The sequence below is a fragment of the Hoplias malabaricus genome, chromosome 5 (assembly GCF_029633855.1).
Source record: "Hoplias malabaricus isolate fHopMal1 chromosome 5, fHopMal1.hap1, whole genome shotgun sequence".
NCBI classification, from domain to species: Eukaryota; Metazoa; Chordata; class Actinopteri; order Characiformes; family Erythrinidae; genus Hoplias; species Hoplias malabaricus.
This window is the reverse complement of record NC_089804.1, coordinates 4908516-4927171: the sequence shown is the minus strand read 5'-3', so window position 1 is coordinate 4927171 and position 18656 is coordinate 4908516. Positions and strand designations below refer to the sequence as shown.

General features: G+C 46.5%; 1 protein-coding gene across 2 annotated transcripts; it reads left to right on the top strand.

The window, feature by feature from the left end:
- On the top strand, positions 1 to 18445 carry otud4 (OTU deubiquitinase 4). 2 transcript variants are annotated; one of them, XM_066673323.1, is made up of 20 exons: positions 1 to 554; positions 4553 to 4636; positions 4730 to 4780; positions 4906 to 4952; positions 5543 to 5615; positions 6151 to 6232; positions 6627 to 6780; positions 7152 to 7206; positions 7293 to 7416; positions 8366 to 8430; positions 8884 to 8984; positions 9216 to 9325; positions 9829 to 9979; positions 10458 to 10578; positions 10973 to 11036; positions 12107 to 12162; positions 12261 to 13527; positions 14520 to 14711; positions 14852 to 14892; positions 15941 to 18445. In XM_066673323.1, the coding sequence occupies exons 1-20, from the start codon at positions 396 to 398 to the stop codon at positions 16961 to 16963; spliced, it is 4020 nt and encodes a 1339-aa protein (XP_066529420.1). In that variant the 5' UTR covers positions 1 to 395; the 3' UTR covers positions 16964 to 18445. The 2 variants fall into 2 exon arrangements, with proteins under 2 accessions (XP_066529420.1, XP_066529421.1); XM_066673324.1 differs by lacking the exon at positions 4553 to 4636.
- Positions 18446 to 18656: the final 211 nt, after the last annotated feature.

The following is an 18656-nucleotide window of genomic DNA, read 5'->3' as shown; positions in this document are numbered from 1 at the left end:
CAGTGCGAGGGGGCGGGGCTGGTCGGAAAACAGGTGTGAAACAAAACCGAAATGAGCAGCGTCTGCTTTTGTTTTTCCACTTCTTACGGAGTGGCGTGGTCTTCCATGTCCCCGGTTTGAGACAGACTCAGCTCCCAGACTCAGCGCTCGTCGTGAGGACACTGCTGTCTCTCCGCTCCGCTCCCCGTGGACTTTGTTCTCGAACCGAACCGCGGAGAGAAGTTTCGTTTCCTTGAAAGCGAAAGGGAGAGTGTGTGAAGATGCTGCTGCTGGGCGGTTTGTGAGCGGCAGCAGAATAAAAGTCCCAATCTCTCTGTCCGTGGTGGACGGGACTAGGATGTAGTGTTTTAGGAGGACAAGGGAGCATCCGAGGACTTTAGTTAGAGAGACTAAACATGGCAGCAAACTCGCAGAGCACCGCCGCCAACAGCGGCACTGGCGGCAATAAAGGTCTGGATGAGAAGCTCATGGACGACTACCTGAAGGCGAACGGACTTTACCGGAGAAGGATCGCCAAGGACGGCTCGTGTCTGTTCAGAGCCGTGGCCGAGCAGGTCGGTGCGGCTTTTCTGGAGTTTAACTACAGTATAAACCGTAACGGGGCTAGGTGGAGTGTTTACGGCAGCGACGGTGGGCTTTTTTTAATTTACAGATTAGTTAGGGTCCCATAAACCCGCAGGTGTGCGTCAATAACTCACTCGCTCACTACCTAGTGAGCACAACGCTTACGGTTTGCCAGGATTCTATTCACTACATAGGGACCCTAAATAGAATTTGGAATGTATATTGGAACGCAGCCCCGTGTTGTGCTTTAAAAGTGTCCTTTGAATGCAGAGTTGTTACCAAGAGACAGACTCACGAAGCGCAGACACAATGGTCAAAAGCCGACCACTACTTTAGGGTTATTTCTTTCTTTTGGAAGTTAAATTACATTTGTCCAGTGCGGTCTGTCAGCGTGACTGGCAGATTAGCCAGCTAACAGCTAATTATGCTAACCCAGGACACTCCTGTTGCAGAGCTATTGCTATTTTTAGTTTGTAAAGTATTTATTTAGCCGTTTTTACGCCTTTCAGAAGTAAATTCCTGTCCCACTGGTGGATTAAACACGCAGGACCTTTGCCGCATTCGCTCAGTCGCAAGTTATACTAGTCAATAAAGTGAAATGGTAAAAAATAAAACCTGCCCTGACTTTGAAGAGCCCTCTCTGAGGTAAATCCAGGGTTTAGCCTGGTTAGCATGTGTGTGTGTGTGTGCTAATGTTCATACGCCTGAAGACTTATCTCCACCTTGAAATCTCAGTGTAACAAACACACAGATTCAGACAGCCTGGGTTTCTGATGTCACACATCAAAGGAACCAATCCTGTCAGCTCGTGATGTGGGGCTTTTGGGCTGGAGACAGGGGGCAGATGGGTGGGAGGAGATGGAGGCTGTCTAAACTATGCATTTTGTTTCTTTTTTTTAAGTAAAAAAATAAATAGTGCCACTTCAGCTCAGAGCAAACTTTTAAATATGATGCATTTCTGTTCGTTTTAATACACAGCTATTATTTACAAAACGTCTTTCCCTACTATTTCTGCTAACACAGAAATATCAGAGTGTATCTGTGTTTATCAGTCCACAGACTTCAGACTCAGTATGGCTAGAGAGGGAAGGAACAGCACTGTATCCTCCCTCAACATCCACAGCTGGAGTGTCTGAGGCTACACTCAGAGGAACAGTTTTGTCAAGTTGTGCAGTGACAATGAAAAAAGTGTACATTTTTATGTTTTAAAATGAACAGTTCTCCTCAGTGAACAAAATATTTACATATCTATTATTATTTTTGTGTGCTTTAAAAGCGTGCAGTTATTTTTCAGATTCAGGTGCTGTTCAGCTTCTCCAATGAGTCCGTGGTGGTTGATTGGCAGTACAACGCCCTGAGAGGTTGGGAGGGACACGGCTTTTACACTCAGGCTTAATAGAGACTTTAAAAGACTTGTGTATTGCTGCTGCATCTCAGTAAAACCTGCCTCAGCCAAGGCCACACCCATGGGCTTTTCCCATAAAACCCACCTCCAAATTCCTCAAGCCTGTGGACTTTTAACTTGCAGAATATATTCACACACACACACACACACACTTATCGCCAGTTTGCAAAATGTAATTTCTGTTTAAGAAGTGGATACAGATTTCTGGGACTGCTTTTCAGATCATTCGTAGACAGTAACTGAGAGCAGAGGTGTCCTGGCTTGTTCCTATTGAATGCTGTTGTTATTGTTTCTCGTTCGTAAAATAGCTGCCTGTCCTTTTTACTTCACGTTATTTCCTGTTGTAACACAACTGCGAACAGCTGAACAAACAATCAGCCAGAAGAAAACTGCTGTTAATTTCCCACCTGTCCCGAGACGTCTTCTAAAACTAAGCTCTGTAGTTTAACTACTATTGCAGCTGTTGTTTATTCACAACACACCCATTAGTTACCTGTGAGGTGCAGATAAACCCTTATGAAAAGCTAGTATTTAATGTTATTTATATTAATATTTTACAAACCCTTTTTCAAACACTGTTCTGTAAAATGCAACAAAAACCTGTGATTTGTGATGTGTTAATTCTCTTGAAGCTTTTTTTAACGACAAAAGCACAAGGCAAGGCAAGTTTATTTATAGAGCACCTTTTCATACACAAGGACAATTCAGAGTCTGTAGAAAAACAGGTAAATTAAGAGCAAGAATAAAAATCATAAAAGACAGTTAAAATAGTGCAATAAAAGAAAACACATAAAAATAATAAAAGAAAACATGATTAAAATGATACAATTAAAGAAAAAAACCAAAGTGACGTTACAGAATAAAAAGTGCAGAATATTTTAAACTGAGCTGTAGCTGCACAGTGTGTGTTGGTGTGTTCTCCCTGTGTCTGTGTGGGTTTCCTCCAGGTGACTGTCTGTGAGGAGTGTGGTGTGTTCTCTCTGTGTCTGCGTGGGTTTCCTCCGGGTGACTGTCTGTGAGGAGTGTGGTGTGTTCTCTCTGTGTCTGCGTGGGTTTCCTCCGGGTGACTGTCTGTGAGGAGTGTGGTGTGTTCTCTCTGTGTCTGCGTGGGTTTCCTCCGGGTGACTGTCTGTGAGGAGTGTGGTGTGTTCTCTCTGTGTCTGCGTGGGTTTCCTCCGGGTGACTGTCTGTGAGGAGTGTGGTGTGTTCTCTCTGTGTCTGCGTGGGTTTCCTCCGGGTGACTGTCTGTGAGGAGTGTGGTGTGTTCTCCCTGTGTCTGCGTGGGTTTCCTCCAGGTGACTGTCTGTGAGGAGTGTGGTGTGTTCTCCCTGTGTCTGCGTGGGTTTCCTCCGGGTGACTGTCTGTGAGGAGTGTGGTGTGTTCTCTCTGTGTCTGCGTGGGTTTCCTCCGGGTGACTGTCTGTGAGGAGTGTGGTGTGTTCTCCCTGTGTCTGTGTGGGTTTCCTCCAGGTGACTGTCTGTGAGGAGTGTGGTGTGTTCTCTCTGTGTCTGCGTGGGTTTCCTCCGGGTGACTGTCTGTGAGGAGTGTGGTGTGTTCTCTCTGTGTCTGCGTGGGTTTCCTCCGGGTGACTGTCTGTGAGGAGTGTGGTGTGTTCTCTCTGTGTCTGCGTGGGTTTCCTCCGGGTGACTGTCTGTGAGGAGTGTGGTGTGTTCTCCCTGTGTCTGCGTGGGTTTCCTCCGGGTGACTGTCTGTGAGGAGTGTGGTGTGTTCTCCCTGTGTCTGCGTGGGTTTCCTCCGGGTGACTGTCTGTGAGGAGTGTGGTGTGTTCTCCCTGTGTCTGCGTGGGTTTCCTCCGGGTGACTGTCTGTGAGGAGTGTGGTGTGTTCTCCCTGTGTCTGCGTGGGTTTCCTCCGGGTGACTGTCTGTGAGGAGTGTGGTGTGTTCTCCCTGTGTCTGCGTGGGTTTCCTCCGGGTGCTCCGGTTTCCTCCCATGCTCCAAAAACACACGTTGGTAGGTGGATTGGTGACTCAAAAGTGTCCGTAGGTGTGAGTGTGAGAGTGTGTGTTGCCCTGTGAAGGACTGGCGCCCCCTCCAGGGTGTATTCCTGCCTTGTGCCCAGTGATTCCAGGTAGGCTCTGGACCCACCATGACCCTGAACTGGATAAGGGTTACAGATAATGAATGAATAAACCACTGTAATTGTAAGAAATGAAAGAAGCCTGTAACAACAAAAGGGGAACTGATCTTTTCACAGAGTTGAGCACAGACAATGTGAGCTCTAACATGATTTACTCTGGAACTTTAAGGGTTTTTATTGTGTAATTGTTTATCTTTGCTGTTTATACACACATTTCTCTGGACTGTGTGGTAGATTTATACGCTACAAAATTTATTTTATACAAAGGTTTATTTCGTTTTTTTGTATTTTCTGAATGTTTGAAAATGTTAACCTTGTAATAAACATTTATTATGTTTCTGGGGCCCACCTCTAGTAGAGAAATGTTCGGAACATTTTTAACTGTTTTTGAACGCACCCCGAACAGGACCCACATCTGTCACAGAGCATCACACACCCTCTGTCGTACCGACGTGACTTCTGATCCCTTTGTGCTGATCTGCAGGTGCTGCACAGCCAGGGGCTACACACCCAGGTCCGAGCGGAGTGCGTGAAGTACCTCCGACAGAACCGAGAGCTGTACGAGTCGGTGCGTGAGCTGTAATCCCTCTTAACCAAGTACCCCTTTAATGAGAGGCGTGGTCTAATGTCGTTACTGAAAGGTGCTAATATTCTGTTTCAGTTTATTGAGGGGGATTTCGAGGAGTATCTGCAGAGACTTCAGCATCCACAGGTAAGAGTCCAGAGGTGTTTCACCAGTTAAAATGTGATGTGCTCAGGTAATTTCAGTGACATTTACTGTACTCCCAGAGTCAAACATAACGAAGTAAACGAATGTCTTTTTTTTCCTCTCTCTAGAGCTGGGTTGGGCAGGTGGAGATAAGTGCACTGGCCGTCATTTATAAGTAAGGCTGACAGACAGTGGATCCTACATCATCAGTGTTCAGTGGTCCTCAATAAATCCATGTCACTGACTCATTTAAAAGCAGCAATTAATGATCATTTAGAGCTGGCACTTTCAGTAAAGAGTGATTCAGTAGCTGCAGCTGCAGTTCTGTCTTTTTAAAGCGACACTAAGAAGGATTTTCACCTTAAATCATCGTGATGCTCCACTGAGCTGTAAGAGGAAGAATAGAGCTGCTTTTGTTGCTACTCCAGGTTCAGCACTGCAGAAACTGCACTGTGTAACTTTTGTAGGAGGGTAGGAGGCCACCCCCCCTGTCGCTCTCACTCTGAGGACAGTGCTGTAAAAGAGAAATGACCAAATCTCACGTACGTTTTCTTTAAACATTTAAATATGAAATTTGAAAGGAAATCTTCTGCAGTAGATTAGTAAGTTCAGGGTTGTCCTTCAGGACGGGAATGTCCCTCTGCGGCGGCCCTACTGTTGGACAGGGCTGTGGTACAGCGTTTAAAACCCATTGCCTATGAGTTATTAGACTGAATCTGAGAGAGTTATTGAAACACTGATCTCTCTTACGATGTGTTTCTCCAGACATGACTTTATCATCTATCAGAACCCTGGAGAACCACCAGCCAACATCACAGAGAACGGCTTCCCTGATAAGGTACACACACACACACACACGCACGCACACACACACTTACATTTTAAATCAAATTTTACATATTAATCAAATCATTTGGTAAAATGATTAACTCAAAAAGATTCACACGAGGGGTTAACGTGGGCTAAAGCATTCATTTTGACAGCACTCCATCTTTGACACTTTTAATTTTTGACCTAATTTAAAAACGCCAGCTGCACTTTACACCGCACACACATCTCGTGACGAACTGACCAGTAAAACCTGCAATAAAATACACACAACACACACACACACTCTATCTTGTATCTGTGAACTGTGGGGATGTTACATAGACTCCCATTCATTGTGTGGAGACATTCCCATGAGAACTACGAGCTTAACCTTAAACCCAAATCTCACATTAACCCAGCCTTAAACATGTCTTCACCTTAAAATGTAATGATTACATTGTGGGGACTTGTCTTACAGTTGGAGGTCCCCACAATGTAATCATTACATTTTGTAATGAGTTTGTAAACAGGTTTTTCTTTAACTGTTTCTTGTCTGATTTCAGGTGCAACTCTGCTTCCTCAACGGAAACCACTACGACAGTGTTTACCCAGCGTCCTTTGTCAAGAACGCTGCCATGTGTCAATGTGAGTCACCTACCGCTCTGTAAATTAATTTCCAGGAATTATTATTGTCAGGGTTAAAGTAACACTAGGTGAGATTTAGCTCCTGGGCTCCCTCTACAGTGTAATTCAGACGAGTGTAAGTCACTTTTACAGCACTGTGGGAGAGCAGAGAGGGAGAGTTTTGGACACCTACCCTCCTTCTAAATGTACACAGTGCAATTTCTGCAGTGCTGAGCCCAGAGTAGCAACGCCAGAGCGTCTGTTCTCCCTGTTACAGCTCAATGATGCATCACAATGATGTCGAAGCTGTAATTTTAAGGTGAAAATACTACCTACTGTTGCTTTAACCTGTTAAAAATACTGTTTGAATCAGCAGTGATTCTCCGTCTGTGACGCTGAGTGTGTTCTTTAACAGCGATCCTCTACGAGCTGCTGTACGAGCGAGTGTATGGGATGGACCGCAGTGCTCTAACAAATACGAAAGGGCCAAGAGCGAGGGATGAGGCCGCTGAGGCCGAGGTGTGTAAGGGCAGTGACGAGTCTGACCAGGACGAGGCAGAGGACGTCTGGTGAGTGTCTGTCCGTCCCTCACTGGTTGTTATTATGATTATCATTTTTACTACTACCTTGATTACTAATGCTACTCAGAGCTGTTTCACTCTCCTTCACTCCACCTTTGCTGTTGATCTGAAGAAAGGCGGTGAAGGAAGTTTCAGGGCAGGTGGAGTCCCTCACCTCAAAAGGCATCTTAAAATGCAGAGGCAGACAGGTGCAGGAAGTTATAAATATCTGCCACTTGGACTCCACCCTTTCATTTCACTGTGTACACAAATGTGTTCTGGACTCGAAAACCCACCCGCTGCGTTACTGATACTGCTTTAATACACACTGCCTCACCCGAGTGTGTGTGGGTGTGTGTGTGTGTGCATGCTATGTCTAGGTCCAGTGAAGCGTCTGGGAACATGACCACCGTGAACAACAGACCATCCTATAAGGTACATACACACACACACACACACACACACACACACAGGTGCAGTTAGTTTGGAAACAGCTGTCTGATTGATCTTTTACCATAAAGGGTCGTGGGCGGGGCCAGTCCAGAGGATGTGGGCGTGGCTCTCTGCCTCGTGAAGTTCAGTGCGCCCTGAACCCCGGGGTCTTCAGGAACGTGCCGTACGACGTGTGGATACAGTCGAAAAAAGGTATGTTCTTTTTGTTTGTTTGTTTGCTTATTTATTTAGCTCTCTGTAACCTACCACAAGTTTATCTTAATAATAGATGTATAAATGTGTATTTGTATATTGTCATTTTATTAATAACATTAAAAACCCCATCTAGTGCACTACGTAGGGAGCACAGAGCTGTTTGAGACGCTGTCAACTACAATGACCTCATCATTGACTGCACAAAATCCCTGACCGTTAACATGTGACATGAATTAACGTGTGCACCCAGCCCTGACAGAATCAGATTTGGTGCCGTTCAGTCTAATAATGTGAATGTAGCGTTGTATCAGACACCTGCCCACAGCGGTGCATCTTCCTCATTGTAAAACCAGTCCTGCAGGCCCAACAGGAGGGTTTTAATTATGTTAATGATGTTTGTGTGTAAGCAAATCTTTTGAGGCATTTGTTTCAAACTGAAACATATTTTATAAACGTTTGAATCTGGAGCCCACCAAGACCCCTGAGTCAATGCCTGTGTCAGAAAGCACGGGATAAAACGATTCGTTCTGATTCTGCTCCACGTCTGATGTCAAGTGCAGAGACTTTAGAATGGCCCCGCCCCCTCGTCTGAGTCTGTCCAATCACAGCGCAGGACCCGTGTTTATGTGAGAGCTGAAAGACGAGGTTAAACTCAGCGAAACAGACACAACGAGCGCGGAGAAATAAGAGCACTGAGTAAAAACAGAGAAGAAAGAGAACAGAGTGAAAACAGCTAAAAAACAGAGCTTCTGCTCCTCGCTCCTCACTGCTGTGCGCTCGGGGTCGGGGTGAACAGCGAGCGGCTCATTATCATTTAAAGGAACAGGCGCTGAGAGCGTTTTCCTGTTTTAAATGTTAAAAACTTGTGATGCCATGTAAGCCCTTTCCGATAGAAATGCTGAATCTCGCTCTCTCTCTCTCTCTCTCTCTCTCTCTCTCTCTCTAGATCAGCAGAGGAGGGACTTCTGTATGGCCGCAGGGATGCAGTACACAGCTGGAGACAAGTGCCAGGTGTGTGTGTGTGCAACAAGACACTGTTGATCAACCAGGGACCAAACAGAATAGCGTCATTACCACGCAGTGAAAAAAGAGCTGAAAGTTTGCACACCCCTGTCCTGCAGTCAAACCTGTGTCAGTCTGTGTACAGTGTGGTCAGATGATCTGATCTCTGCCCAGGTCTGATGCTCAGGGATGATTCCCAACAGTGAAGGGGCAACATCCTTTTTTAGCACCCCTCACGTTTTTCTCCTGGCTGAGAACAGAACACACAGAAGAGTGAATGAATGAATGAATGAATGATCACAGTTTAAACCTCATTAACTTCATTCATTTACACCCCCCTTCACTTTCTTACTTTCTCTCTCTCTTTCTTTTCACCTGTCTCTGTCTTTCTGGCATTCTCCTTCTACCCATCTCTCTCTCTCTCTCTCTCTCTCTCTCTCTCTCTCTCTCTCTCTCTCTCAGGTACGCCTGACTAACACTGGTCGGTTCTACGGTGCCTACATCCAGGAAGTCAACTCTGATAATGGACCAGTTACTGTCTTCATCAAGGAGCTCGGAGAGAGGTAACACACAGAAACACATACATACACAGTCTCTCTCTCTCTCTCTCTCTCTCTCTCTCTCTCTCTCTCTCTCTCTCTCTCTCTCTCTCTCTCTCTCTCTGGTTTTGCGTGAGATGGAGAAGCTTTCTACAGGTTCAGACGTGCACTTAGCTTCAGAAATGTGGAGAATTTATTCTAAGTGGTTTGTAACATGTTCATGTGTTCATGATTTGTGTGTGTGTGCGTTTGTAGACACGTTGTTCCACTTTGGAATCTGCGCAGTCCCTCAGAAGAGTCATGGAGCACTGTGACAGAGAAGGGAAAGAGACACTCCATGACCAACGGCAATGGACACACAAACGGTGAATCAATATCTCTCTCTCTCTCTCTCTCTCTCTCTCTCACACACACACAATGATAGTGATAGTGCAACACAGCAGGTTAAACAGACACAACGAGTATTGAGAAATAAGAGCACTGAGTAAAATCTGAGAAAAAGACTATGGAGAAGAAAGAGAACAGAGTGAAAACAGCTAAAAACCAGAGCTTCTGCTCCTCACTCCTCACTGCTGTGCGCTCGGGGTCGGGGTGAACAGCGAGCGGCTCATTATCATTTAAAGGAACAGGTGCTGAAAGCGAGCGTTCTGAACAGGGGCTGTTTACACAGGGGGAGAACTCTGCTGTGGGGCTCGTGGGGTTTGGACCAAAGCAGGTCACAGACGTTTGATTAAGAAACAGAACTGTGTTTTAGAATATCCTGAAGTCATATGTTCAGGGTATGTGCAGATATTTAGTAAATTGCAGTTTGGGGTTCTGTTGGTATCATGAGGCCTTTCTAACATCTGTGTCATGTCTGTCTTCACAGAGTGGGAGTCCAGAGGTGGGAGGAAGACGGCCAGGTCTGTGTCTAATCCGTACACGTCCCAGACGACTGGCAGCCATGTGCAGAAACAACACTCCTGGCCCCCACAGGCCTCTGAAGACAATCAGTCCCAGGGAAAGAATGCTAGTAGCCGGTGTGTTTTAAGCTAATACTCAAATGAATATCTTTCTCACTGTGTAATGTGCAGCTGGTCAAACTGAGAAAACTCGAAGGGGAGTGGGTCCGCCAAATAGTTACATTATTTTATTATAGATGTATTATTTTATTAAAGCAGTAACTAATAACGTAGGACGCTACCTTAAAGCAACACTATTACAGGTGAGAATAGGACCTCTGCAGAAACTGCACTGTGTAACTTTTGGAGGGGGTAGGTGGATTGGCGGAGCAAGTGTCCATAGTTGAGAGCGACTGATACGCTGTGGTTGAGTGGCACCCATCCAGGGACCCACCATAAGTCTGATCAGAATGAAGCAGTTATGGAAGTTGAGAATGAATGAATGATCTTCAGCTGCTGTAAAGAGGAACAAAACAAAGAAGGAAAAACCACCTTAAATTACCACCTTAAACAATGTATCTAATGAATAATCCTCCCTGTGTGTGTGTGTGTACAGAAAGACTGACCCGGACGTTGGTGGACTGGGCATGTCCCCCGCGGAGGAAGAGGAGCTCCTCGTGTTGGAGCTTCTGCACAAAGATGAGAACAACTTCCCTAGCCTCGAAGCCAGTGCGCAGGTAGAGTAGCAGATTAGATTTCCACCTTAATATTACTGTTTTAAAATCGTTGAGATGATCCACTGAGCTGTGATCGGGAGAATAGAGCCTCTGTCCTTGCCTCTCTGGGCTCAGCACTGCAGAAACTGCGCTATGTAGCTTTTGGAGGAGGGTAGGAAACCACACCCACCTCCCACTATATTTTCTCCTGACTTCAGGACTGTGCTGTAAAAGTGAATTACACTCTGCACCACTAGAGGGAGCCCAGGAGGCAAAACAACAAATCTTACCTACTGTTCCTTTAAGTGAAGGCATTGTTCTGGAGCTGGTCTCTTGGACTTGGTGTTGGGGATTGCTGATTGTGTGTGTGTGTGTGTGTGTGTGTGTGCGTGGGTGAATGAATGAACGAATGCAGGCTGCAGCTGGTGAGAGCAGTAAAAGAGCAGAGCGGAAAGGCTCCCGAAAGAAGGTCGACACAGGTGAGTGAGGGGACTTACAGGTAATATAGGGTTAATATTCTCCTTCATAGAGAACTTGAACATGGGGCTTGTCTCATCAGACTCACTAGACTTGGACAGGGTTCTTGTCTGATCTTCTTACACTGGAAACCACAAAGCTCAAATAAAAAACGGATGGTCACCCCCGATTATCCAAGAGCTGAATATGACCAGTGCAGCACAGAAGGTGGTCCACTAACGTGAGACAGGAGATCCGGGTTAGATTAGACTCAGCTGAGCTCCGTTACCTAACTAATTGCTGACCTATTTTTCAGACCGTAGGACTAATGAAGGTCATTTGAATCATAGGAAGATAAGGTGAAAGATTAATAAATGACAGGATATTTCAGATTTAGAAAAAGGAAATTGAAACAGGAAAATGCTCCAACGATCAAATGATTCGTAGGGAGTTGACACCTCTGTCTGAAATGGCTCCCTATGTGCTACTCCCCATATTACTCACTATATAGTGCACAGAATTCAGAATTCAGTGAATGATTTTACAAAACAGCACTGTGGATTATGGGTAACCACTGTCCTCTTGCGTACATGTGGTACACTACCGGGTGCGGTGCATTGTGGGATTGTTTGAGTGCACTGAAAATTGTTTTGGACACTACTTCAAAATGGCCGTACCCCAGAAAAGTGCATCTTTTTAATGAAGAGGAGTCGACTCCCAAAGAATCGGTTCTTCACGCTTCTCTGAGTTGCTTGTATTGACTCTGGGCCAGTGATTCATGGAGTCGACTCACTCTCCGTATGTTAATGTTAAAGAAATGCAAGCTGTGTTTGAAAAACAGTGGCCATATACTTTCCATAATTTTGGATGTTAATGTTTTTAAAGATGAAAGGCAAGTTATTTTTAAATAATATTTGTAAAATATGAAATCCTTTAGAAAGACTTAAATATATTTAGGGTTTGTAAGTTTAATGGATTAAAACTAACAATAAATAAATGAATAAAATGAGACTAAAGCTAATACACATTTGATTCATGAGACAGGGTCTTCTTCTGCCATTTTAACGAACCCTGACCTATTTGATGGTTTCAGAACCCAAAGAGCAGTCTCCGAGACCTGATCCGAAAGCAGACAGCGGGAAACCTGGAGTAAGTTGTTTAATCAGAATTGGATCAGGTTTAATATACTTTAGTGCCCTTCGCAATTCTCCAGATCTTCTGACTTTAAGGTTTGCACTGTCTTCCAGAAGAAAGGCGGTCTTCTCCAAGACCAAAGAGGCTCCCCTCCCATCAAAGAGAAGCCAAATCCTGCCTCCAATCCTCCATCTAACAACTCGCCTGCTCTTAAAGCCTCTAAAACTACCCCTGACCCACCTACTACTGCCCCCTCTGTGACTGCTGAATCTACCCCCTGTCAGACTCGAACGGAACCTGCTGCACCTTCAGCTACTTCAGCATCTGCTCAAACTTCCGCTGCCGTCTCTAGAACAACCACTGTGACAGCATCTGCTCCAGCAACAGTGGCACTTACCCTTCAGAATAAACCTACTCAAGCCCAAACTGCCCCCAGGGCTGTTAGTACTGTCACAATGCCAGTGTCCTCTGTTCTGACCCCAAACACTTCTCGAATCGTCTCTGTGCCTTCAGCAACCCATTCTGAAGTTTCAACCACAGCTGCCCCTGCCTCTAAATCTGCCCCAGTACCCACAGCTTTTCCCATCATCTTTCAGTCTGCCCCTCTACCTCTAACTAAAACTTCACCTAAGGCTGGAACAACCCCACTGGTTGCCCCAAGCACTTTACCTACAGGAGCACACTCTCAAACTGCCCCTGTAGTCACCCCTGTGCAGTCACAAACTGCCCCTGTTCCCAGCACTGCCCACTCTCAACCTGCCCCTGCACCCAGCCCTAGCCACTCTCAACCTGCCCCTGCACCCATTCCAACCCACCCTATACATGCCCCTGCACCCATTCCAGCTCACACTCAACCTGCCCCTGCACCCATTCCAGCTCACCCTCAACCTGCCCCTGCACCCATTCCAGCTCACCCTCAACCTGCCCCTGCACCCAGCCCTAGCCACCATCAGACTACCTCAGGTCCTCAACCTACACCTATTCCATCTCAAACTGCCCCTGCAAACACTCCTGCTTTGGCACCTACCCCAAATCCATCTCAAGTTACCCCTGCTTTGTCCGTTCCGGAGCCTGAAGTGCCTGTTCACCCAGCTGAACTTCCTGGTGCCTCTAGTACCCCTCCTGCCCATGCACCGCACTCTATGGCCCCTCCTGCCCCTGTTAGTATATCGACTGCCCCAGCACAGGGGGGTGGGTCCGTTCACCAGATCGGGTTTGGTACTTTTCCCATGATGCCCCAGTTTACACCGTATATGAATCCCTCCCCAACTTCTGTCCCCATTCTTACCCCCACTGCTGCCATGTCATCTGCCATGACTCTGCCTTATTCTCATCCTCAAGAGCCACGCCCCTTTGAGCCTGCAGCCTCACCTGTCACAGGTAAGTGTCCTGCACTGACTCTTTTAAAAGACAAACTTTCTTGGGGAGGTTATTTTTCCCTGTTAATTTCTTTTGGAATTTGTTAGTGGGCGAGGCTTAACTTGGAGTATGTGATGTCAGGTCTGCCACAGAGCCAATCAGAACTAGCCATACGTTTATGTTCCTCCCCCGCTAGAAGTGATGGAGTGTCTCAGGGGGACGGCTGCAATGAAGCATTGTCTGCGTCTCCTCAGAGATGGACCACCTGTCTCCAGACTCCATTAAAATCACTGCAGGACGTGTGAGCTTCCCCAAATACCCTGCAGCCCCCTGACCTCTGTGTATAAGCATCCCTCTGCCCACCGCTTCTGTCTGCTGGTGTTTGGGACTAGAACAGAGCTCCGTAGTTGTCTTAAACCCCATCTCTAAGGGAACAGTGGGCTTTTGAAACCACAACAATGGCGGTGGTAACGTTAAGCGGTGTTTACTCATGGTGTATTGGCGTGTTGTTGTTGTTGTTGTTGTTGTTGTTTGGGACTAAACACAGCTCCGTCATCAGTTCAGACAGATCAGTAGAGTTTGTTCCTTCCTTGTTGCAGCGTCCAGCTCTCGCTGGATTCTTTCGTCGGCCACCGATCCAAGGAGCGTTTGAACCTCTTTTTTCTAATTTTACGAGCTGCCATCGTGAGTCGGATAAAAACAAACGTGATCTCTGCTGCAGCTGGAGATTTTACAGATGGAGAGTTGGTGCTGGTCGTCTGCGTTGCGTGGCGTAGAGTGACGACTCTCTCTGGATGATCAGCGCTCTGCAAGGTTTACACGCCACGGTTTAGTCCCTACTCGACTCGCTATGAACCATGAGAGAACAGCCACTAAACCAGAACCCGCTTCCAGAACCAGGACCTGATTTAACAGATGTTAAAAATGGAGTCGAGTAGAGTAGGGACCATTTGTGTTCCTAATATTTACAAGCATATAACCTCTTGTACATTTGATGTCTGTTTATAACACAGGTGTTGGACCTGCTACAGGCCCTGACTGCTTGTCCCACGTGGTCCCTCACCCTCAGCATCCGTTTTCCTTGGCAACACTTCCCCATTTGTCCCAGGATCTTCTCTATCCTGGCTACCCTCAGAACGAGCAGGATGAGCCCGTCCAGCCTCCACATATGTCTCAGCACCCCGGTGGAAAAGACCTGCCGAAAGGTACCAGCCTCCTGTCTGGAGTCCTGAGAGAGACTGGGATGTTTCTCATTTGTCTCACGTCCCGAGAAGCGTTCTTGTGTTGCTTTTTGAACCTTTTTGTTCATGGATGTCTGAAGACATTTTGTTTTCCTTGCTTTCAGATACAAGTGTCCTTCGGTGGTTCTTCAACCTCGGGGTCAAGGTAAGGTTTGTTTGTGTCTACGCATTTATAATGTTTTTTTCTTCTGCTGTTAATACTGAGAGAAATAGATTGTTAGTAACTTGAAACTGAGCCTGAGTTATAATCAGTCGTAGGGGACATGGTGGTGGGGTTAGAAGGGACTCTCTCAACCACCAGGCCCCAAATACCGCACAATACTGCACTATATACTGAACAGAGCCGTTTCAGACACAGTATACCTTTTTACTGAGGAGGAGTCAACTCCCAAAGAGTCATCTGGGAGTCGCTTGTATGAACTGTTGGCCCATGATTCATAGAGTTGAATCTCTTGGAGTCGACTCGGTCTCGGTTTGTGATGCGTTCTGTAGCATTTTAAAAATGTTAAATAAAACAAAATGTATTTGAAAAAATAAGTGGCCATATTGATTATATAGTGTTGGATATTCAGTGGTTTTAAAATGTAGCAAAATTTTAAACTATTTTTCAAATAGTAAAACATTTAGAAATAGAAAATTTGGCAAATTTTTATGTTTTAAATTTAATGGAATAAGGCCATGGACTCAAATATATTTACTATTTTCATCAGGAAAACCTAGACTAAAAGTAACATTTAATTAAATTATTTCAGTGAGACTAACAAAACCTCCCAAACGAACCTCCAGAAGAGTCTATACTTTGACTCGGAGGGGTCCGGGAGTCGGGGTCGACTCTAGATGAGAGAGTCTGAGAGTCGATATGATAGTGACGCGGTCGTGTCTGCTCACTCTGGATCTATGGCGCTCTTTCTGGGTCATAATCAAGTTCGGCGACTCCAGCAAGGATCAAGGTCAAGGGTCGAAGTCTAGATTCCACAGCGGTCGGAGTCGACTCCCGAGTCATTAGTCACTAAACAGCATGTGACATTACGATTAAAACTAAACAGAACTAGATCCATTTCGTGGTGTTAAACAGTGTGTGGACTTTACAGAGAGTGGTAATACACGTTTTAGTCAAAAGACCACGACTGCCAAAATAAACACTGCAAAGTAGCGCAGGCCGTCTTTAACCGAGTGTGTTTTTTTGTCCTCAGGCGTACACACATCAAATGTACCCTCCATACACTTATCTGGTGCCGCTGACCCATGCTTACCACATCCAGCGTCAAGTCCCTCTCCCTGCGCCTTCCTCCAGTCCTTACCCTCCACAATGGCAACCAGACAACGTTTCGCCCATGCTGCACGTGGGCTCCGCCCCTGGCCACTCCCACATTGGCCCTGTTGGCCATTTTGACGTACGCGGTGTGGTGCCTGGCCCTCCTCCAGTGGAGGCTGGGGGTTACCCCGGACCTTCTCGTTCATTGCCTATGCACATGCCCATGCCAGTCTCCCCCTCTCCAAACCTCTACGCTGGGGTCTACTCCGTCCCCACTGCTGGACAATACTCTGCCGCTCCCCGTCCACCCCAGAGCGGTCAGGCTTACCCTTCTCCACCTGTTGGCCACCAACACCCACCGTTCCCCCCTCCCCAACGTCCGGAGATGGACATGACACTGGTGGCGATGGCCCCGGCCATGGAGAGAGGTGACGGAGATGGCCAGAGGTCCTTGACCCCACAGGCCGCAAAAGGTCCAACTTTAGGGAGAGGTCAACCACTTCCTGGGGGTGGAAACATCAACCCCATGGCTGTCCCTGTTGCCGTGGAGACACAGCAGACTAGTGAAGTGGCAGAAGTGTCAAGTGTCAAGGCAGAGGATAACGCTCCTTTAAGCTTTGGGGTAGGGTTGATTTCCCACGTCCAGGCGACCTCCCCCATTAACGTGTGGGACCTGGAGGAGGCGGAGTACGGCGAGGCCGACCTGAGGAGTGGGCGTTCCTACCACAGCCGATCCATGAAGACAGGAGGAAGGCGGGGCCAAGATGATAGAGGAGGTGGGTTCAGGGGGCGAAGCTTCAGAGCATGGCGAGATCACGGTGGGCGGGGCAGAGCAGCCTACACTCAGTCGTATTTGAACAGAGGATACGTGAGGGGAAGGGGGCGGAGCTATATCCCACACTCCGGCGGCCGGGAGGTGGGATACTCGGGTGGTCCCTTCGCCCCTCCGCCCAATACCTGATCGGCTCAGTCCAGCAGATCTGGTTTTAACTCAACTCTTGTGTTTAGGGGGGAGTTTACTGTTTTGTTTTGTTTTTTAATTGTTTGTTTTTGTTCTAGTAGTGAGTCGATTTTTGATGTGTTCACAACCTCCCATCCATGTGTGTGTGTGTATTAGAAGGTAATATAAGTTAATTAAGACCGCACTGAGCTGTGTGTCACTTTCCCGTGCCTAACAAAGAAGATGGAGGACGGCAGTGACTCGTAACCTCACTTTTGACGTGAATGTATTTGACTTGGACTGGCAACTGGACTAGAGCTGAATGTCCCCAGCGCCTTGTTTTGTTTTTTCTAGTTCGATTCCTTCTGTTTTGCCATGAAATGAGAGCTTTTTCCAGCATGGGCTGCCTGCTCCTAGAGGATCCTAATTTTAAGACCCTCAGCTTTCTCATTTATAAGCGAATGGAACCGAACGGTCCTGATTTCTGGAGTTTTAGGGGTTGTTCTGTGCCTTTCCTTTTTTTTTTTCCTCCTCTACCTTCAAGCATGACTCATTTGATGTTTGTTTCATTTTACTGTGAGTATTTTTTTAGTTTTTAGGTGCTGCTCAACAGCGCCCCCTCTGGGAGTTTAGCTGTAAAGTCTCTCTACCTGCTCGTGCTCCCATGTCCTTGACGAACTCATGGTGTAAAACTGAAACGCAAACGCAATCCAGAAGACACCGTGGTGAATTCGACGAATGGACTCCTGCACTATGGATTTTCTCAAAACGGAAACCTCTTTCTTGGACATCGTTATCATTTTCTCGGCTCTACCCTCGGATTTACACTAACTCCTCTGTGGAACGGGTTTTCTGAGCTGGACCCTTGCTCTCAGCTCTGGGGGCGTGCCTTAGCGGTCTGAGCTGCTTTAGAGGCTCATGCTGTGAGCTGGTTTTAATTTGTTTATTATTGATCTATAGCACCTTACTCGTATGTCACTAATACTGTCCAAGCAGATTTATTTTCTTGTAAATAAGCCCTGAAACTGTATGACTTTGACGTGTGTGTTCTGTTGTTACACGAGTGCCTACAATTGCTGCAGAAACCAAAGAAGTTAGAATGCAGTTTTGATATGAAATATTAATAAACGCAAAATACATTTTCTTTCTGCAAGTAACTTGTCTGCTTTCATCCATTTATTCTTTTGCAAGTGCTTTGTCCTGTTCAGGGGCAGGGGGCAGGAACACACCCTGGACACACACTTGCCCAGTCACACACCACACTCCCTTCATTCCTAGCAGTGTCTGTCAGATCGTCCCGGGCCCTCTCCCACTGAGTCCACCCCACAGTCGACCAGGGGCCTGAGATGGCCAAAGCAGAAGCTGGACTTTGGGTCACTGTCCTGCTGAGGTCCAGCGTTGACCCATGTTGAGTTTCTTGGCAGAGAGGAACCAGTGGGCATCAGGATCCTCTGGGTGTTTGGGTGGGAGAGGTGAGTTGTTTGGAACTTTTTTCACCTGAATTTAGGGCTGAACACGAAGTTCATTGATATATTTGTTCATTTCTATAGTTTTGATAATCCCAACATCCCAGACATTTTCAGGAGATAATTTTTATTTTTACAGCCGTCTTCAGAAAGGTTCTCACCTTGTTTAACAGCTGCTCCTATCTACACCCCACTGAACAGAGTCATGGCTGGAGTCCAGACGTTCTGCTCCACTATCAGAATATTAA

Bases quoted from the DNA above. Each gene is read 5' to 3' on its own strand.
- otud4 (XM_066673323.1), top strand. From the start codon at position 396: ATGGCAGCAAACTCGCAGAGCACCGCCGCCAACAGCGGCACTGGCGGC. The intron at 11,037-12,106 runs GTGAGTGAGGGG...TGATGGTTTCAG, and splicing joins CCGAAAGAAGGTCGACACAG to AACCCAAAGAGCAGTCTCCG. The intron at 13,528-14,519 runs GTAAGTGTCCTG...TTTATAACACAG, and splicing joins TGCAGCCTCACCTGTCACAG to GTGTTGGACCTGCTACAGGC.